Source organism: Neoarius graeffei, chromosome 9 (assembly GCF_027579695.1).
Source record: "Neoarius graeffei isolate fNeoGra1 chromosome 9, fNeoGra1.pri, whole genome shotgun sequence".
NCBI lineage: Eukaryota > Metazoa > Chordata > Actinopteri > Siluriformes > Ariidae > Neoarius > Neoarius graeffei.
This window is the reverse complement of record NC_083577.1, coordinates 60,813,162-60,834,172: the sequence shown is the minus strand read 5'-3', so window position 1 is coordinate 60,834,172 and position 21,011 is coordinate 60,813,162. Positions and strand designations below refer to the sequence as shown.

The 21,011-nt window shown below is 41.5% G+C and overlaps 1 protein-coding gene and 1 long non-coding RNA gene across 2 annotated transcripts in view; one reads left to right on the top strand and one right to left on the bottom strand.

Annotated features, from left to right (window-relative positions):
• LOC132891892 (electrogenic aspartate/glutamate antiporter SLC25A12, mitochondrial-like) overlaps nucleotides 1–18,060 on the bottom strand; it is a 38,162-nt gene extending 20,102 nt beyond the window's left edge. Inside the window, exons 1-10 of the mRNA XM_060930004.1 lie at nucleotides 17,961–18,060; nucleotides 17,352–17,405; nucleotides 11,984–12,129; nucleotides 9,507–9,622; nucleotides 9,103–9,242; nucleotides 7,859–8,005; nucleotides 7,344–7,482; nucleotides 5,768–5,861; nucleotides 4,738–4,822; nucleotides 3,357–3,435 (exon numbers count right to left, since the gene is read on the bottom strand). Of these exons, the coding sequence (XP_060785987.1) occupies nucleotides 3,357–3,435; nucleotides 4,738–4,822; nucleotides 5,768–5,861; nucleotides 7,344–7,482; nucleotides 7,859–8,005; nucleotides 9,103–9,242; nucleotides 9,507–9,622; nucleotides 11,984–12,129; nucleotides 17,352–17,405; nucleotides 17,961–17,972 (1,012 nt within the window). The 5' untranslated portion in view covers nucleotides 17,973–18,060. The remainder of the gene's footprint in view (nucleotides 1–3,356; nucleotides 3,436–4,737; nucleotides 4,823–5,767; nucleotides 5,862–7,343; nucleotides 7,483–7,858; nucleotides 8,006–9,102; nucleotides 9,243–9,506; nucleotides 9,623–11,983; nucleotides 12,130–17,351; nucleotides 17,406–17,960) is intronic.
• Nucleotides 3,939–6,366, top strand: LOC132891895 (uncharacterized). The gene is made up of 2 exons (XR_009655380.1): nucleotides 3,939–4,169; nucleotides 4,301–6,366. It is a non-coding gene; the product is annotated as an uncharacterized LOC132891895 (long non-coding RNA).
• Nucleotides 18,061–21,011: the final 2,951 nt, after the last annotated feature.

Genomic DNA, 21,011 nt, shown 5'->3' with positions numbered 1-21,011 from the left:
GTGTGTGTGGTGTCAGCTCAGCAGCAGGTTGCCATAAATGCTGCTCTCAGCCTCAAAAGCTTGTCATGTCTTGTCTTGACTTCAAAGCATGTGTAACGACTATGCCTCTAAAACATGCAGAGGGAGTGTGAGAAAAAAAAGACAGCTGGAGAGAAAAGGGTTTTCTACCTGTAGACAGGTACACGGTGATGTAGAAATCTGTCCTTTTGCTGTTAAACCCCACACACCTCAATCCCCCCCCCATTTTTCAGTCTGATCTCTACCTACCGTATGATACAAATGTGCAAATATATCACACAAATTTAGACTATAAATGTTTCCTAAGATGAGACTAACCTCAGAAAATGTCACAGAAGTTTAGTTTGTATAATTATATCCCGACACACAAATTCCTCCCTTGGAAAAAATACTGCCACCTCTGAGATTACAAATGAGGCATATGTATTTACAGGTTAATTTACAAATACCTTTAACTGAACAATTCATAAAAACAAACAAACATTCTATGCATTCACATTTACTGACTGCTAAAAAAAAATACACTTGTACTTTAATTATAATCGAGTTTCAATTAAACAATGGGACAAAACAGTGGGACAAAACAGTATTTAGTCAGTCACCAATTGTGCAAGTTCTCCCACTTTAAAAGATGAGCGAGGCCTGTAATTTTCATCATAGGTATACCTCAACTATGAGAGACAAAATGAGAAAAAAAATCCAGGAAATCATATTGTCTGATTTTTAAAGATTTTATTTGCAAATTATGGTGGAAAATAAGTATTTGGTCAATAACAAAAGTTCATCTCAATACTTTGTTATATACCCTTTGTTGGCAATGACAGAGGTCAAACGTTTTCTGTAAGTCTTCACAAGGTTTTCACACACTGTTGCTGGTATTTTGGCCCATTCCTCCATGCAGATCTCCTCTAGAGCAGTGATGTTTTGGGGCTGTCGCTGGGCAACACAGACTTTCAACTCCCTCCAAAGATTTTCTATGGGGTTGAGATCTGGAGACTGGCTAGGCCACTCCAGGACCTTGAAATGCTTCTTATGAAGCCACTCCTTCGTCGCCTGGGCGGTATGTTTGGGATCATTGTCATGCTGAAAGACCCAGCCACGTTTCATCTTCAATGCCCTTGCTGATGGAAGGAGGTTTTCACTCAAAATCTCACGATACATGGCCCCATTCATTCTTTCCTTTACACGGATCAGTCGTCCTGGTCCCTTTGCAGAAAAACAGCCCCAAAGCATGACATTTCCACCCCCATGCTTCACAGTAGGTATGGTGTTCTTTGGATGCAACTCAGCATTCTTTCTCCTCCAAACACGACAAGTTGAGTTTTTACCAAAAAGTTCTATTTTGGTTTCATCTGACCATATGACATTCTCCCAATCCTCTTCTGGATCATCCAAATGCTCTCTAGCAAACTTCAGATGGGCCTGGACATGTACTGGCTTAAGCAGGGGGACACGTCCGGCACTGCAGGATTTGAGTCCCTGGCGGCGTAGTGTGTTACTGATGGTAGCCTTTGTTACTTTGGTCCCAGCTCTCTGCAGGTCATTCACTAGGTCCCCCCGTGTGGTTCTGGGATTTTTGCTCAACGTGCTTGTGATCATTTTGACCCCACGGGGTGAGATCTTGCGTGGAGCCCCAGATCGAGGGAGATTATCAGTGGTCTTGTATGTCTTCCATTTTCTAATAATTGCTCCCACAGTTGATTTCTTCACACCAAGCTGCTTACCTATTGCAGATTCAGTCTTCCCAGACTGGTGCAGATCTACAATTTTGTTTCTGGTGTCCTTTGACAGCTTTTTGGTCTTGGCCATAGTGGAGTTTGGAGTGTGACTGTTTGAGGTTGTGGACAGGTGTCTTTTATACTGATAACGAGTTCAAACAGGTGCCATTAATACAGGTAACGAGTGGAGGACAGAGGAGCCTCTTAAAGAAGAAGTTACAGGTCTGTGAGAGCCAGAAATCTTGCTTGTTTGTAGGTGACTAAATACTTATTTTACCGAGGAATTTACCAATTAATTCATTAAAAAATCCTACAATGTGATTTCCTGGATTCTTTCCCCCCATTCTGTCTCTCATAGTTGAAGTGTACCTATGATGAAAATTACACGCCTCTCTCATCTTTTTAAGTGGGAGAACTTGCACAACTGGTGGCTGACTAAATACTTTTTTGCCCCACTGTACATTCTGTTCTCATTTCACAGAAATGTAAAATATTCTCCTAGGTATTCATACATACAGTACAGATCTGGTGGACAGAAAATAGGTTAAAAAAAGATGAGTATTCCTTTGATGAGTATTCCCAAGTGCAAAGGGCTTCGACACCCTACGTTTTTAATATGCATTTTGAACATACATTTTGCCTGGTTAATTTAGACACATATTAATAGAGCACATTAGTTAATAGACCACTGATTCTCTAATAAACATCAAGGTTTGTTGAGGTTTGAGGAGCAGGTAAAAGCCAAAATCTGCACAAGTTCAACAAAATGTATAGAAGATGCTGCCAGATGATTTCCTCATAAAACTGCATAGCAGTGTTGAATTGATAGCATTTAAGGTGGCGAATAATGGACACATCAAATATCGCTTTTAGTTTTTCACTGGTACTAGTTTTTATCGTACATTATCTTTGAAAGCAAATTCACTACCTAATTTCTTCCTGCGCTATTCTTATTGCATCTCTTTGCATTGAATTACTGACTTATAATAGTCACTGACACAATACACCATAACCTTAAGAGACACAGTTGTCATTTTAAATATTAAATCAATATTAATGCCTATCTTCTTGACAAATATTACAGAATTTTACAAGTGACATTTCAGTCTAGGAGTTATGATCATTTATTCTAATAGATATCACGGCTGAACAGTTGTCTCCATCATAATGTTAACTTCACACTGATCTAACGCATTAGCAGTATAAGCGCAATTAATCGACTGTGTTTCTGCCAACAGACAGTTTGGTCCATTCAAAACTCTCACAAGCCTGCATGTGAAGTCCATTGTGTGCATGTGTATGCGTGTGTGTGTATGCATATGTGCACGTGTGTGTGTGTGTGTGTGTGCGCGCGCGCACATGTCATTTTGTCAGTGGTCTCCTTGTATCAGCTCCTTCTTGGTAATTATTCTGAGATTCCACCACAATACCGGAAGATCTGTGTCATTCCGGAACTCTGGCCTCCAAAGACAGCCTGGAGCCACAGATCAATCTCTCTCTCTCTCTCTCTCTCTCTCTCCCCGCTATCCATGGGACAATAACAAGCCCTGGGGCCTCCCTATATGTCAGTCTGGCCAGCTCAGGTTACTCCTCAACCAGAGGAGCTTGGACGTCACTCACCTCCCGCGATGGAGCCCAGAGTGAAGCGGTACGCAGACTCAGCAGCCTGGAGCCAGACTGGCCTCGAGATGTCTGTATGCTACAGCAAAAAGACATAAGGAGGGAAGGACAGAAAGAATAAAACACTGAGCAATAGTGGAGGGAGGGGATGAATGAATTGAGCTTTATAAAACTATCGCCAACCAGATACTGTGCGGACAGAAGAGTGCTATAGAGCAGTTGACAGGAGAGGAAAGATGTGGAATGTGCTGTAGGCGCCTTGCATCTTACCCTCCTCTTTTCCCACTCTTGTTTTTGTGAAGATGGAGTCCTGTCTGTAGATGATTAAGATTACTTCCAAAATTTCTGAAGTAATAAAATTGCTTAAAGTATGGCGATTAACTGATCTTTACCTTATCGCTCAAAGCAGGACTTTCTAGTTATCAGGCTGTCTCACTTTCTCCACTATGATGCAAAGGAGATGATTATTCCTGTGAAATGTCCAGGGCTCTGATAAGCATCTACATGAGTTACAAGCGTGTGTTTGCATACTTATGAGTAGTCTATGTCTCTCTGTCATACTCTCTCTCTCCGCACAGCTGTTTTTACTGTAGGGCAGAATGCTAATGAGGCTGCACTCTGATCAAAGGAGCTTGTGCAATTACCCCAACTTCCACCCAAGGAGGCCTGAGAACACCACAAATATCTGTGTGTGCGCGTGTGTGTGTGTGTGTGTGTGTGTGTGTGGTGTTCCCAGTATACTGTTCTAGACCTCCAGCAGTGACGGCAGAGACCACGGAACTGACTAGATTAGGCCTCCAGACACACCCTCAGGTAAACTCCCACCATGTCACTAATGCTCTCCATCTCACGGCTTCTTTTTCTTGTCTTTTCACTGATTCTCTGATTATGTTTTGTCTGCCTTGTTTGCTTTCTCCATCACTCTCTCTTTTCCTGACTTTTAGACAAAACAGACCTTGCTTCAGGATCTTCACACAATGAGGCTTCAGAAAGCCCAGCCTGGAGAAATGTACCTATTAAAGACTCTCAGATGTCTCTGTTTGTGTGTGTGTGTGTGTGTGTGTGTGTGTGTGTGTGTGTGTGTGTAGGGATATGTTTGTGATGCATGTATCCATGCAGAGAAAGGGTGACAAGCTTTTACTGGAGGAAATTGTGGATAATGTTCTGTCCAATTAGTTTTACATAATGCAGGATCACAAAGGAGAAACCATCACCCTACTAATTCTATTACAGAGAGTGCATGTGTAATTTCAGTGTAATAAGAATGTGGTTATGTTATTACCAAGCAAAAAGGCTTAGAGATTAAAGCGTGCTCTCAATCTGCATCCAGAGAGAGAGAGAAAAAAACGAGAGAAAACCGTGAAGGTGTGAGGGACCTTACCTGCCTCTGCACTTCAGCTAGGTGATAAGGCAGAGCACCTTCTTCCAGAGGAGCTATTCTCTCAATATCAGCCAGGTTCAGCCACCTACACACACCACAGCACAGAGAGACAATGTGCATACATGTATGTGAGACAGGCCATAAAGACAGAAAGAGCAGTAAAGACAGACGTGCACAGAAGAAGAGAGAGAAAAGCAGAAAGATAACAGAAGACTGTGAAGTGAAAGAGAGACACACAGCAGGAAGAGTTAGAATGAGATGCCAGGAAAGCTTCACTTCACTGAAGCCAGAACACCAAACACGCTGTATCCCTCCCAGCAGCATGAAGTCACATTTTCCATAAGCTTTTTTACAGTGCCGTAACACCAAGTTACTGCGTGCTTATATACACAGGCAGGTAAACAAAGCTGGACATGAGCCTGCAACACACACAGATACACACACACACACACACACACACACACACACAGAGTGAGACTCCTTCAGACAGCCAAAGGGACACACGCAGTGCTCTCCACTACACGCCACAGGCATTCTTATGGCTCCCTCATGCTCTCTTTCCCAATAAATCAACTGGCTGGAGCCACTGTTGTTACAGAAAACAGGCAATAACACTAAATTTACAAGCTATAAACCATGCTGTAATGTTTTAATGGCATTTATAGATTCATTCAACAGGGGCTGTTTTGGACAAATGTGTTCGATAGGCAAGAACATGAGGTCGAACTATAATGCCAGTGCTCATGTTAAAAATCATATCAACTGCACAGGTTGCGTTCAGGGTAAATAAAGTCTATCTGCAATATAAAAGATCTGAGAGACAAAATGAACCAAAATCTCTTTTCGTATAATGATTAAGCCTAAAAGCACAACACGGGGATATGATTAGTGTTAAAAAGAAAAAGAAAAAAAAGGTTTTGGTAAAATTATAAATAAATGTAGCTATATTAATAAAAGAAACTATGCTTTGGATTTATGACAGATTAATGAAGCTTTGTGCAGAGAAAGATGGAGCTTAAATAGTGTTTACCCTGAGTGAGTGTGGAGGCCAGAGAGTTGGTACAGGATGTCTATCTCCAATGGTGTGATCTGACCAAATTTATTGGCGGCATTAACAAATTCCTCTGAGGAAAGAGTCACGGAGAGTCATGTAAATGACACTAATACTACCACTGCTATCGTTAGTACTGGTACTACTAATAATACTAGTCAAAACAATAAGGTTGATATAATAATTATTACTACAACAATTTCAGAATACAAACAGCCACAAAAAACACCCTTTGAGGTAGGAAGCGCAAATGTTTTGAGGACATAACAGAATAACCTGCTGCCCGTGTCTATACTGTAGTGGTGGAGAAGCTGTGCTTGGTAAGAGCAAATCCATATAAAAATTGAAATGTCAGATACAAGAATGTGTAATGAATGAGCTATGCAGATCTTGCAATATGACAAGGGGAGAACATCATCATCAATCAGGCACATTCTAATTACTGTGTCTACAGAAATAACTGGATGAGTATACTGTCCTTCTGCCATTTTGGATTTTATTTCTGTTTCAAATGAGACTGAAACCTGGCTGTACTGTATTTACCATTAAAATAATACAACACGATTTAGCAATGTAAATCAGTGATTCTCAAAGTGCTCTGTGATTTTTTTTTTTTTAATTGAGTCACAGCATTGAAAATCACAACCCACCATTATCAAAGTTATCACAGAATTCTTATAGTAATTAGCCCGTTTGACTGGACAATAGAATTGAATGGATTTAATCCAATCCTCAAAAGCTCAAAATCAAGTAGGCCTACAAATAATACTGTGGCAGAGGAAGTTCAGGTATAAAAAGCTCCATGGTGCCAATAAACAGACAAACGTTATTGTACGTTATATTTAAGTAATATTGAAATAAAAATAAAATGTATCTGTGCTGACGGGGTTCCTGGAATTTATTTTACAGTTAATAGGAGTCAAGTCTGAGAATGATGTAAGACTAAGTATAGAATCTTACACACTGACGTTAAGCATTTGTATGGTGTTTATCGTTTTGAGATAACATTGCGGGGCGGCACGGTGGTGTAGTGGTTAGCGCTGTCGCCTCACAGCAAGAAGGTCCTGGGTTCGAGCCCCAGGGCCGGCAAGGACCTTTCTGTGTGGAGTTTGCATGTTCTCCCCGTGTCCGCGTGGGTTTCCTCCGGGTGCTCCGGTTTCCCCCACAGTCCAAAGACATGCAGGTTAGGTTAACTGGTGACTCTAAATTGACCGTAGGTGTGAATGTGAGTGTGAATGGTTGTCTGTGTCTATGTGTCAGCCCTGTGATGACCTGGCGACTTGTCCAGGGTGTACCCCGCCTTTCGCCCGTAGTCAGCTGGGATAGGCTCCAGCTTGCCTGCGACCCTGTAGAAGGATAAAGCGGCTAGAGATAATGAGATGTGATAACATTGCATTCCTGTTTTGAGGCTCGTCTTGTGACCATCACCAACCCAGTAGTACGCAGTAACATTCTAACAAACAAAAGCAGGAAACAGCTACTTAAAGTTCTAATCTGTAATCTCACTCATACCGAACTTCCTGGAAAATATAAAAGAGCTCAGTGTGCTAGGTACCTTTGGTGACGAGTGTGTCCTTGCGCGTGCCGGCTAATGTACTGTAGATTTTCTGAATGATCTCCATATTGTTGAGGAGGGAGTTGAAAGCATTAAAGAAGGAGAAGCTAACCATGTGAGTAGTACCTCCTCCCACGACCTGCAAACCAGGGAGCCAATATAGCATTTATTAAGTGCGGTAATGTTAATTCATTGTAATTAATAATATCATGAATCACCCAGATCTTCCTACACAAACTCGACAAAAGTCTTTTCATAGTTTTCTTTCTTTCCTGAGAGAAATCTGATTACAATTCCAAATGGTTTTCTGAATACATAATCTCCCAATTAAAATACTACTTGGTCACATACTGAGATTAATCTGATTGGGGACATATCCATGGAATAGATTCCCAGACATGGGTTAAAGAGAAACAAATTAATAAACAATAAATTCAGTTATTTAAAGTAATGCTTTATTAATTTTAGACCAGAACATGGTGTCATACGTAAGAGGGTTCACACTGATCACTCACTGAAACAAGGTTCTCCTCGACAAATGGGGTAAGCATGTGATGGCGGATGGTGGACATGATGTCACTGAAGTCTAAGGCTGAAATCATCCCACTCTTCCCCTTATCCTTCATAGCAAAGGCCTGCCGGACATGCTCCAACTGCAGCTCCTACAGCAGGAAAAAAGATACGTGTAAATATGTGAGGGCCATTCAATAAAACGCTTGAACAGAGTAGCAAAATGACTATTTTTTATTTCAGGGTTTTACACAAGCACTAATGACAGTGAAGAAAACCACATCAGTCACAGTACATGCTGCAAGATATACTTCATAACCTTTGTAACGTTTCAGAACTCACAGATGTTGCTTCTAACATCAGTTCATCAAAACCTCAAGTTACTGTCTTCTAATAAAGAATTACTGTCTTTCACACTAATAAATCTAGTGGAATCATGAGCCTCTGGTGTGATGTCAGAACGAGTCAGGGTTTTTCTCAGTCGTTTTGTGAACCACAGAACCTGTAGTTTGCCTGATGACTACAACAAGCTCTGTGCTTTGTGTGTATGGCTGTGTGTTTCTAAGCATCCACATTGTGTGTGTGTGCGCGCTTAATGAAAACCACATCAGGTGTAGTCTGATCCTGTGCTGCATGCCCTGGAGAGGAGGCAGGTGTTTCCGGAGCAGGGGACTGTGATTTAGCTGGACAGGCCTGCAATCAGACACATGAGCTGAAGGAGAGAGAGCGGGAGGAGGGGGTCGCACCAGGAGTCAGAGCTGCTGTCAAAACTGATCAGATACTACCAGCCCCTCTGATCTCCATAACTCAACATGCCATCAAGTAAAACGGCAGCCATCACTCCCGCTTTCATCTCTCTGGAACACAGCATATCTGATGGATCACCTGTGTCCTATATTTGAATTTTCAGACAAAGTGATTTTTTTTTTTAACTTGACTTCTCACATTCTTATTAAAAAGGTAAAACTAGAACACAGGTTCCACAGACTACATGCTTGCTATGCTAGCTTATCTAAAGTGCTTTAAACCAAGCAAAGATACAAGGAAATCTACTGTACCCGAAGCATGCTCATTTTTTCCCATGGTTGTATGTGTCTGTGGGACATTTCCTATAGAAACTGATACGTTAAAGGTTTTGTGCGCTTGTCTTCACAAATTACATGTGGAGATATTTCAGCCACAAGATGGCAGAGTGAAAACAAACTCCTAAGACCAGGTTAGTGAGGGCTGGAAGGTGGGTGTTTCACACCTGTAGGAACTGGGTGAACTCTAAGTAGCTAAGATGCTTTTTGAGGTCCTTTCCGAAGTGCAGGTGGATAAATTCACAGTCCCACTTAAAGGGGATATGTTGGTGAACAGTTGTCTGGCTGAAGATGTCTTGTACATTTTCTACAACACAAAAACACACCCAGGTCCTATTAACAAGTCTCATTATTAATGAAATTAGGGAGTTTTTAATGTTGGGATATAAACCTCATATTTTATTCATAAATTATTTTATTTTCAGGTGGATAATAGTTTATAGACCAGTTAAGACAGATGTACAAACATACATTTAACAGTCATTAATCACAAGTCAGTAATAAAGTGCATGATAAGCATGCGTATATCACTTTGAACAAGCAAGTGCATATGTTCCTGGCACCTACGTACCAAAAGATATATCCCCAGTTCCGGTCTTGTCAAATAACTGAAAAGCAACTAGGAAGAGGGCATCAGGCACACACAGCACTGATTCAAAGGCCAGAAACTCCTGGAAAGAGATCAGTCTGTTTGGATGAGAAAAAAGAATGCTATCCGAAACGCACCAGATATATACACACACACACACACACACACACACACACACACACACACACACATACATATAGATACACATTATATACAGTGGTGCTTGAAAGTTTCTGAACCCTTTAGAATTTTCTATATTTCTGCATAAATATGACCTAAAACATCATCAGATTTTCATAAAAGTCCTAAAAGTAGATAAAGAGAACCCAGTTAAACAAACGAGACAAAAATATTATATTTGGTCATTTATTTATTGAGGAAAATGATCCAATATTACATATCTGTGAGTGGCAAAAGTATGTGAACCTCTAGGATTAGCAGTTCATTTGAAGGTGAAATTAGAGTCAGGTGTTTTCAATCAATGGGATGACAATCAGGTGTGAGTGGGCACCCTGTTTTATTTAAAGAACAGGGATCTATCAAAGTCTGATCTTCACAACACATGTTAGTGGAAGTGTATCATGGCACGAACAAAGGAGATTTCTGAGGATCTCAGAAAAAGTGTTGTTGATGCTCATCAGGCTGGAAAAGGTTACAAAACCATCTGTAAAGAGTTTGGACTCCACCAATCCACAGTCAGACAGATTGTGTACAAATGGAGGAAATTCAAGACCATTGTTACCCTCGCCAGGAGTGGTCGACCAACAAAAATCGCTCCAAGAGCAAGGCGTGTAATAGTTGGCGAGGTCACAAAGGACCCCAGGGTAACTTCTAAGCAACTGAAGGCCTCTCTCATATTTGCTAATGTTCATGAGTCCACCATCAGGAGAACACTGAACAACAATGGTATGCATGGCAGGGTTGCAAAGAGAAAGCCACTGCTCTCCAAAAAGAACATTGCTGCTCATCTGCAGTTTGCTAAAGATCACATGGACAAGCCAGAAGGCTATTGGAAAAATGTTTTGTGGACGGATGAGACCAAAATAGAACTTTTTGGTTTAAATGAGAAGTGTTATGTTTGGAGAAAGGAAAACACTACATTCCAGCATAAGAACCTTATCCCATCTGTGAAACATGGTGGCGGTAGTATCATGGTTTGGGCCTGTTTTGCTGCATCTGGTCCAGGACGGCTTGCCATCATTGATGGAACAACGAATTCTGAATTATACCAGTGAATTCTAAAGGAAAATGTCAGGACATCTGTCCATGAACTAAATCTCAAGAGAAGGTGGGTCATGCAGCAAGACAATGACCCTAAGCACACAAGTCGTTCTACCAAAGAATGGTTAAAGAAGAATAAAGTTAATGTTTTGGAATGGCCAAGTCAAAGTCCTGACCTTAATCCAATCGAGATGTTGTGGAAGGACCTGAAGCGAGCAGTTCATGTGAGGAAACCCACCAACATCCCAGAGTTGAAGCTGTTCTGTATGGAGGAACGGGCTAAAATTCCTCCAAGCCGGTGTGCAGGACTGATCAACAGTTACCGCAAACGTTTACTTGCGGTTATTGCTGCACAAGGGGGTCACACCAGAAGATACTGAAAGCAAAGGTTCACATACTTTTGCCACTCACAGATATGTAATATTAGATCATTTTCCTCAATAAATAAATGACCAAGTATAATATTTTTGTCTCATTTGTTTAACCGAGTTCTCTTTATCTACTTTTAGGACTTGTGTGAAAATCTGATGATGTTTTAGGTCATATTTATGCAGGAATATTTCTAAAGGATTCACAAACTTTCAAGCACCACTGTGTATATATATATATATATATATATATATATATATATATATATATATATATATATATATATATATAAAATCCAATCTGATAGAAGATTCTAAATAGGATTCTATATTTTACTGCATGGCATCTATTCACTAAAAAGGTATAATGTATCACCCATTTACCTTTTATAGTTAATAAAAAAAGTCATTTACATTAGCTTTAGTCTTCATCAGGTACAGCTGTGTAAGCAGAGACGTGATGTAGCCCTAAATCATTTTTCAATTTACTTCAGTCTTCAGGAATACAATCACAAAAATAGCTAACATTCACAAAGACTGGACATTTTTACTGAGGATTTATGACTAGAAGAATAGTTGGGCCAACTACTGCTGCAGTTCCAATAAGCTCTTAAAGTGTCATAAAGCATAAAACCCTGGCAGCAGAGATGGAACCTCAAATGCACTGAAAAATAATTTGAAAGCAGAGACATAAATCATTATTAATCTTCCTTAAGCACCATAGAATATTTCTAAGACGTAACAAAAGATTTTCTAAATTTCACCTGCTAATATGTTTTAGTGTATAATAAAACAGGTTAAAGGTTTTGAATCTTATTTCTGAAATCATTAATATCAGTCTCACAGTAGCATTACTTGGTTAACTCTTACCCATCTTTAGTTGTGTCTGCAACCCCAGCAATGAGTTGTACAGTTTTGGGATTGTGGTTAGTTTGAGTGTGGAGTCCCAGATAATTCTGCACAAAGTCTTTCGGAGTCATGTAATGCTCCCCATCTTTATCCGCCACACTTGCATGCTGTGGGGAAAAAAAAATTTATACACACAGCTCAGGTTCAAGCAAATAAGATGCTACTTTAAATGAATTTCTCAAAGTTATTTGACCATGTAATGTTATTTAAGTGCTACTTTGAAGCAGCCAAATTAGTGAGGTAGGTCTTCTGACCGGGCGGCACGGTGGTGTAGTGGTTAGCGCTGTCGCCTCACAGCAAGAAGGTCCGGGTTCGAGCCCCGTGGCCAGCGAGGACCTTTCTGTGTGGAGTTTGCATGTTCTCCCCGTGTCCGCGTGGGTTTCCTCCGGGTGCTCCGGTTTCCCCCACAGTCCAAAGACATGCAGGTTAGGTTAACTGGTGACTCTAAATTGACCGTAGGTGTGAATGTGAGTGTGAATGGTTGTCTGTGTCTATGTGTCAGCCCTGTGATGACCTGGCGACCTGTCCAGGGTGTACCCTGCCTTTCGCCCGTAGTCAGCTGGGATAGGCTCCAGCTTGCCTGCAACCCTGTAGAACAGGATAAAGCAGCTACAGATAATGAGATGAGATGAGAGGTCTTCTGACCAAAGCTATGATGCATGTTTTGAGCATAGCTTTATTATGTTCTTCCTAATAATCTTTTTTTTTTTTTTTAATCACAGCTGATAAACAAAACCATTCCACTGAGCAGTTGCTTGCTTTCTACGTTAATAAGTTACTTAGTGAAAATGTTGACGGTTGAAAGTTACAAGTAAAACCTGCAGAAACACAAGTCTTTTTTTCATCTCCTAAAATAATAATACATCCTGTGCACTGAGAGTAGTAGGAAATTAAATGATCTGCAGACCAACATTTGTTTACTCTCGCTATAAATGCTTCAGCGAAAGATGATGTAAAATCAGCAGCAATCTGTCCTTTGTATCACTGTTCTGACTGCTATTATATGACCACTTCATTCCTCATTACAACAGTAATGGCTCGAAGTTGAAACTGCTTTTCAACAGTGTTTCTCTCTCTGTGAGAACATCAATGTCATTGATTTATGGTTGTCTTTGCAAACCTAGTGTACACTCGGTCTGAAATACATCAATAATTTCACCTTATTCATAGATATCACTGACAGACAGACAGACAGACAGACAGACAGACAGAAAGAAAGAAAGAAAGAAAGAAAGAAAGAAAGAAAGAAAGAAAGAAAGAAAGAAAGAAAGAAAGAAAGAAAGAAAGAAAGAAAGAAAGAAAGAAAGAAAGAAAGAAAGAAAGTCTTTGTTCCTGTTAGATGTACAAAGGGTTGGTGACTTCTGCAATATTATTACAAGAAATCTTGGTGGACTTGGAATAATGATCAAGTAAAACACATGAAGCCCTCATCTCATTACATAAATAAATTCTTCAAGAATAAGATCGAAAGACAGATACATTTCTATCATTCATCATGCCATTCTCAAATACTTTGTCAGCAGCATGAAAGAATGATACAAGCACGAAACTAACTTTCAGTGAAGTCTTTCTAACAGTTACTTTTTTCATTGTAAAGTTTTACAGTACACACTGGTGCAAGTTAAAGAGCAATAGTAAAAGATCTCGCTTTGAATGCAATACACACATGCTCGCTCTCATTCTGTTTCTCCCTCCCTCTCATACACACACACACACACACACACACACACACACTACAGCTAATGCTTGTGGGGAAAGCATTAATTCCAATCAATTTATTAACAGCTTCACCATATAATTGAGCGCAAGTTCAGCCATGGTAAGCCTAGAGTACTTCATCATCAAATCAAGCACGTAGTCAGCACTGAGTGAAATAGTACTCTTGCTTTCAGTGGCTCCTTTACACATTATAGCAGACTTCATTTCTGAGAGCTACTTAATTATTTCATGCGATGAGGGTGGTATTAAAATCATAGCTCCGTCAATTATAGATTTGATCACTGTCAAGCAAGGTTAACTGTGCAGTGATGTGTGGTGAGAGACTGAGCGGCTTTTAAAATGTTGCTAGGTTAAAACGGGAGCCACTCTTTTTGAGAGTTGTCGAAGTGCTTTCAATAACTAGCAACTGACAGTGTAGTGTAACATCAGCTGCAATCACTGCTTGACTATGCCGTCACAGATTCAGCACCAGCCCGGTCATAGAATCACAAGAAACATAGTTCTCAGCGTGAAAAGTATAGTGAAAATAACCTCTGTTGCAGTTTGCATGCATGTTGACTAGCTGCTTGCTGATACTACATGAGACTGAAATAAATGTCAGAGATGGGGAGGAGTCCAGAAAGGGCAGATACCAGGGTTAAGGGAAGAGACAGAATTAGTCCAAGCATGTGTGTGACCTTTTCTGTAAAGCCATGGACCTTAGCCAACTCTTGACACACATCTTCGAAAACCAGTTTACACACTGCTGGTGTAGGTCAGTGTGCAATGCTAGGTGGCCAATTTTTGTTTTTAAACCTAGATTTTTAATAACCATTTTATTCAAACACATATGCTAGGGCTATATCATAAATAAAAAAGGGCTTGTGTATAGTTGTGGCTGTCTAAGTTCCTTCTTAAATTATCTCACTTATTTCTGATTAATTGTTGTAAGCTTATGTCATTGAAAATTCTTTAAGGTCACTTAAATAAAAGCATTTGCCTAATAAATAAATGTAACAACTGTAACCCCGTCACAGACTGGTGTCCCATCCAGAGGTTACTCTGACCTTGGTGGGATACTCATTTTGCTGGCAGGGTTTAGGTTCATTTATACCCCTTTTCAGCCAACAGGGAACAGGTTCCGTTCTTATTCAACCACCAAATTTGAATTGTTCAGAGAATTTCAACCAAAAATAAATTGGTTCAGAACCTGAAAAGTTGGTTCCCAGCTGGGGCGGCACGGTGGTGTAAGTGGTTAGCATGGTCGCTTCACAGCAAGAAGGTTCTGGGTTCGAGCCCAGTGGCCAGCGAGGGCCTTTCTGTGTGGAGTTTGCATGTTCTCCCCGTGTCTGCATGGGTTTCCTCCAGGTGCTCCGGTTTCCCCCACAGTCCAAAGACATGCAGTTAGGTTAATATGAGACGGCCTTAGGCTGAGGTGCTCTTGAGCGAGGCACCTAATTCCCAACTGCTCCCAAGGGCGCTGTTAGCATGGCTGCCCACTGCTCTGGGTATGTGTGTGTGCTCAGTGCTCACGTGTGTGTGCATGTGTGTCTTCACTGCTTCAGATGGGTTAAATGCAGAGAGGAATTTCACAAGTGTGCGATGAATAAAGTTGTTCTTCTTCTCTCAAAATATAGCTGGTTCTCCAACACGAACCATTACGACACCAGTGGGCATGTGATTAATTTGGAGCGAAAGCAGAGCACAGCAACGGAGAACGCAATGGAAGAGATGTAGCTGCACAAAAAAAGGACCAAAAGCAAATATCTGTAATAACAGAACAAAAGCTCACTTGCAATCAATGCACTTCACCATCTTGCTACTACTGTTTACTCCCATTGTGCATGGTGCAACACCTTCTATTCATCACACATCCTTGATTACAATGTGAAATCAACATGAAACTGTGGGCCGGTTCACTTTCTGGCACCAAGGTTCAAAGAATCCTGAATGGAACCGGTTCAAGAACCCGTTCCCTGTTGATCGAAAAGGGGTATTAGAGGGAAGGTTCAGTGTGAACCAATACAATGTTATTCCGACAGATCACCTTTATTCAATGAAGAAACATTTCCATCCCGATAGGAGTTGTCTCTTCCAGGATGATAATACCTCCATCCACAGGGTACAAGAGTGCCCTTCATACTTTTCATACCGGTGAGTGGCCTAGTGGTTAGCATGTCCACCTCTCGAGCAGGAGATCATGAGTTCTTCTTACGGTTGGGTCATAGCAAAGACCAACATAAAAATGGTGCCTACTGCCATCTGGCAAGGCACGCTGCAATACAGATGTGAGTCAGGAGTCAAATGCTCACAGTTACCAGAGGACCAGCCCCCCACTGTAACCCTAGCTATGTAATATAGGCGAGAGGCCGAGGGCTACGAAACGGAGATCGGTGCCGCCAAACGCACCATGAATGGTGCGGGAAGGACTTTGACAGGGTATGAGGGATCACTGAATGGTCTGATGAACATGTAAATTATATGCTATGATCTTTAAACTCAGCAGATCCCAGCCCATGGAAGATTTTGGACCTATGAGCTCTCCACCACAAAAATGAAAACACTACTGAGGCACTATCTTTTGGAAGAATGGCATTCCTCCCCCAAGTACAGCTCTAGAGATTTGTAGAATCTACGCCAAGACACAATGAAGCTTTTGTGCCAGTTGATGGTTCAACAACTTACAAAGACACTTTATGTTACTTATTAATTCATCTTCATTAACTTATTTATCCTGGACAGAGTTGAGGCGATCCTGGGAACACTTACCATGAGGTGAGACTACACCCTGGATGGGACACCAGTCCAGCACAGAGCACCATGCACGCACGCGCACACACATACACACACACTTTTACACCTGGGGCAATTTAGCATTGCTAGTCCACCTACCAGCATGTTTTCAGGAGGTGTGAGGAAACTGAAGAACCTGGACGAAACCCACACAGACAAGGAGAGAATATGCAAAACCTCTGGAGACTAAGACAACTGTGCCACCTACTATATGTTATTTTTTCCTTTAATCAGTCACCTGTCTGTATCCATTATCTGTAGCCGCTTATCCTGTTCTACAGGGTCGCAGCTAACTATGGGCGAGAGGCGGGGTACATCCTGGACAAGTCGCCAGGTTATCGCAGGGCTGACACACAGAGACAAACAAGCATTCAGACTCACATTCACACCTATGGTCAATTTAGAGCTACTACTTAACCTAACCTGCATGTCTTTGGACTGTCAGGGAAACCAGAGCACCCGGAGGAAACCCACGCGGACACGGGGAGAACATGCAAACTCCGCACAGAAAGGCCCTCGCCGGCCACTGGGCTCGAACCCAGGACCTTCTTGCTGTGAGGCGACAGTGCTAACCACTACACCACCGCCACCCATTCACCTGTCTGTAAACTGTATTAATCATCTAGGAGCGGGTAATTTGTCAGGAATGGTATATGCAGAGCTACTCAGATGAACATACAGTTTGATGACGCTTAGCTCAACGAATCAGAAAACAACCACTTTCAGTTGAAAACTGTACAGCTCATGTACATGCGACTTAAACGGTGCTTTAAAAAATATGGGATTCATTGTGTGACCTTTCAATTCTGAGTAAAAATCATTTGAGAAGAGCTCATACCTTCAGGAATATTTCTTTGAGTTCATTTGGGTTGGCTCGTTTAGTGGACTGCACCTGCAAACACATTTAACACCGTTATACAGGCTAAAGTTATGATTTTTATGACCATATAGTCACGTTTTTACAATAGAAATAAATATCTCACCAGATACGATACAAGATCAGATACATGTTAAACTATGCACTAGATATTTAGCACATGAAACGAAAACAACATTAAAACGGTGTAGGATCCAGTACGTTTATAATGGTAGGAGAATAAAACCAGTTTGTGTATTTTATGAGTATAAACTCATGTAAACAGAATGATAAATATGCAACTTCTTAAAGCAGACCCTGAACGACATGGACGACTGGAAACGAGAAGAAGTAACACTTCACAAACAGCGTTAGGTATTTTTAAATAATAATAATAATAATAATAATAATAATAATAATAATTCTTCAGGACAGTCTGAAAGAGGCTTAACAACAGGACTACACTCGACAACCGGAGCAGAGACAAGTCAGAGGTGTGTGTATTAATATACTAGGTTATAAACTCACAAACAGAACAAATAACGTTTAGTAGTTTAGTATTTTTACAAGCATAAATATTGACAGAGTCACCTTGGCCGCCATGCTGGGTATGACGTCACTTTTCCTCGCGCACGCTTCTCTGAGCACAGCACCACGCCTGGGTGCTGGATCGAGTCCCCAGCTGGGGGGTGATATGTGTCCAACTGATCTTACATATATAACTGTGTAGACTGTGTAAAGTGAAGGTAAAAGACGTTTTAAACCTAGGTAAAGTAATAATAACCTAGATGCATGTCTCAGATAAATCACTTGAAGCACTATTCAAACTCATCCAGAGTACTTGCACTCTCAGAAAATAAAGTACATTATTGTACCTTTAGGCGTACAAGGGCTTGTCATTGGGGCAGTACCCTCTAAGGAATTTATTTGCACCCTTTATATACCGCCTCCATCCATCCATTTTGGCATATCACTACAGTGACATGGCCGCTCTGACGGCTTCAGCCATCAAAGTGTCTAGGGAACATTACAGTAGTGGTTTCCTGTTGCCTTCTACTGGATTATTATAGAGGTTTTCTCCTCTCAATCATTCACAAACACACATTTGGACAATTTACTGTAGAGCCACCAATTAGCCTAACCTGCGTGTCTTTGGACTGTGAGGAAAACCCATACAGACAACACACAAACTCCACACAGAAAAGCCCCCGTTGTCTGCTGGGCTCGAACCCAGAACCTTCTTGCTGTGAGGCGACAGTGCTAACCACTACACCACCATATATCCATCCATCCATCCATTATCTGTAGCCGCTTATCCTGTTCTACAGGGTTGCAGGCAAGCTGGAGCCTATCCCAGGTGACTATGGGCAAGAGGCGGCATACACCCTGGACAAATCACCAGGTTATTGCAGGGCTGACACAGAGACAAACAATGATTCATACTCACGCTCACACCTACGGTCAATTTTAGCCTAACCAATTAGCCTAACCTGCATGTCTTTGGACTGTGGGGAAAACCGGAACACCCGGAGGAAACCCACGCAGACACGAGGAGAACATGCAAACTCCACACAGAAAAGCCCCTGTTGACCGCTGGGCTCGAACCCAGAACCTTCTTGCTGTGAGGCAACAGTGCTAACCACTACACCACTACATACTGCTTAGGTTTTTTTTTTTTTTAATGTACCTTTTTGGCCCTAAAAATCTGCACATAGTTACCTTGAGGTCCAATCAATCAATCAATCAATCAATCAATCAATCAATCAATCAATCAATCAATCAATCAATCAATCAACTTTATTTAACCAGGAGTAAGAGACTCATTGAAATTAAAAGTCTCTTTTTCCAAGACTGTCCTGCCCAAGACAGGAGCACACATAACAATTTCAGACACAAACATCAAACATCTCATCTCATCTCATCATCTCTAGCCGCTTTATCCTGTTCTACAGGGTCGCAGGCGAGCTGGAGCCTATCCCAGCTGACTACAGGCGAAAGGCGGGGTACACCCTGGACAAGTCACCAGGTCATCACAGGACTAACATAAAACATTCCCCAAAAAAATTTTTAATTTTTGAAACATCGACAACTAGATGTAGCTGTATCCAAGTCATTTAAAATCCCTTTAAAAGTGTTCCATGAAACCAGCTCCTGAAGGTTTAAGTTTTTCTGCAACTGGTTCCGAGCAGAGGGAGCAGCATATTTTAAGGCCCTTTTCCCCAGTTCATTATGGACTTTGGGGACCGCAAGAAAGAATAAATCCAATAATGAGCCCTAAGGGGTACATTAGTGTAGACTGTACCATGGGGTACAGAAATGGTGTTTCAAAAAATTTGATATTGTTTCACAATCTAATAACTTTGCCAATTCTTGTTCAATTTACCTCAAATTTTAACAGCATGTGTGGAAACAGGTCAAAATTTTATGTTTAATGTTTTTTGTGGGCGGCATGGTGGTGTAGTGGTTAGCACTGTTGCCTCACAGAAAGAAGGTTCTGGGTTCAAGCCCAGTGGCCGGCGAGGGCCTTTCTGTGTGGAGTTTGCATGCTCTCTCCGTGTCTGTGTGGGTTTCCTCCGGGTGCTCCGGTTTCCCCCACAGTCCAAAGGCATGCAGGTTAGATTATGGTGGCTCTAAATTGACCGTAGGTGTGAATGTGAGTGTGAATGGTTGTTTGTCTCTGTGTCAGCCCTGCGATAACCTGGCGACTTGTCCAGGATGTACCCCGCCTCTCGCCCATAGTCAGCTGGGATAGGCTCCAGGTTGCCTGTGACCCTGTAGAACAGGATAAGTGGCTACAGATGATGGACGGATGTTTTTTGTTTTTATCTTTGCCATTCACTGGAAAAGAAAAGGCATTTTGTGTGTTAGAGTACGCTCGAACACAGTCAAACAAAACTGTGCAGCGTGCATTTATGAGAGAATTCTCTAAAAATGCACCAACGGCAACGCAGATTTGGACATGGCACAAAAAGTTCAAAGAGGAAGGCTGTTTGTGCAGGGCAAAAGGATGTGGACGACCACCAGCATCGGAAGAGACAGTCGAGCGGGCTTACAAATATTGAAAATACTTTCATATATTGTATTAAAATATTGCATTAATTACTATCATATGCAATCCATGACAGTGGTGTAGTGGTTAGCACTGTCTCCTCACAGTAAGAAAGTTCTGGGTTTGAGCCCAGCGGCTGACGGGGGCCTTTCTGTGTGGAGTTTGCATGTTCTCCCCGTGTCGGCGTGGGTTTTCTCCGGGTGCTCTGGTTTCCCCCACAGTTCAAAGACATGCGGTTAGGTTAATATGGGGCAGCCTTGGGCTGAAGTGCCCTTGAGCAAGGCACCTAACTCCCAACTGCTCCCTGGGCACTGTGGCATGGCTGCCCACTGCTCTGGGTATGGGTGTGCATGTGTGTGTTCACTGCTTCAGATGGGTTAAATGCAGAGAGGAATTTCACTGTGCTTAAGTGTACATGTGATAAATAAATTCTTCTTCTTCTTAACATTTCATGCTGAAACAGTCTTTCTATGACATCCGTTTTAGGTGATGAAAAATGTCCATTCATTCAATACTTTAAATATTGTACATGTTCAACAAAGTCAGACGTTGAACAGGAATTTTCACCTTTCCAAAAAAGTTGTATGACCATG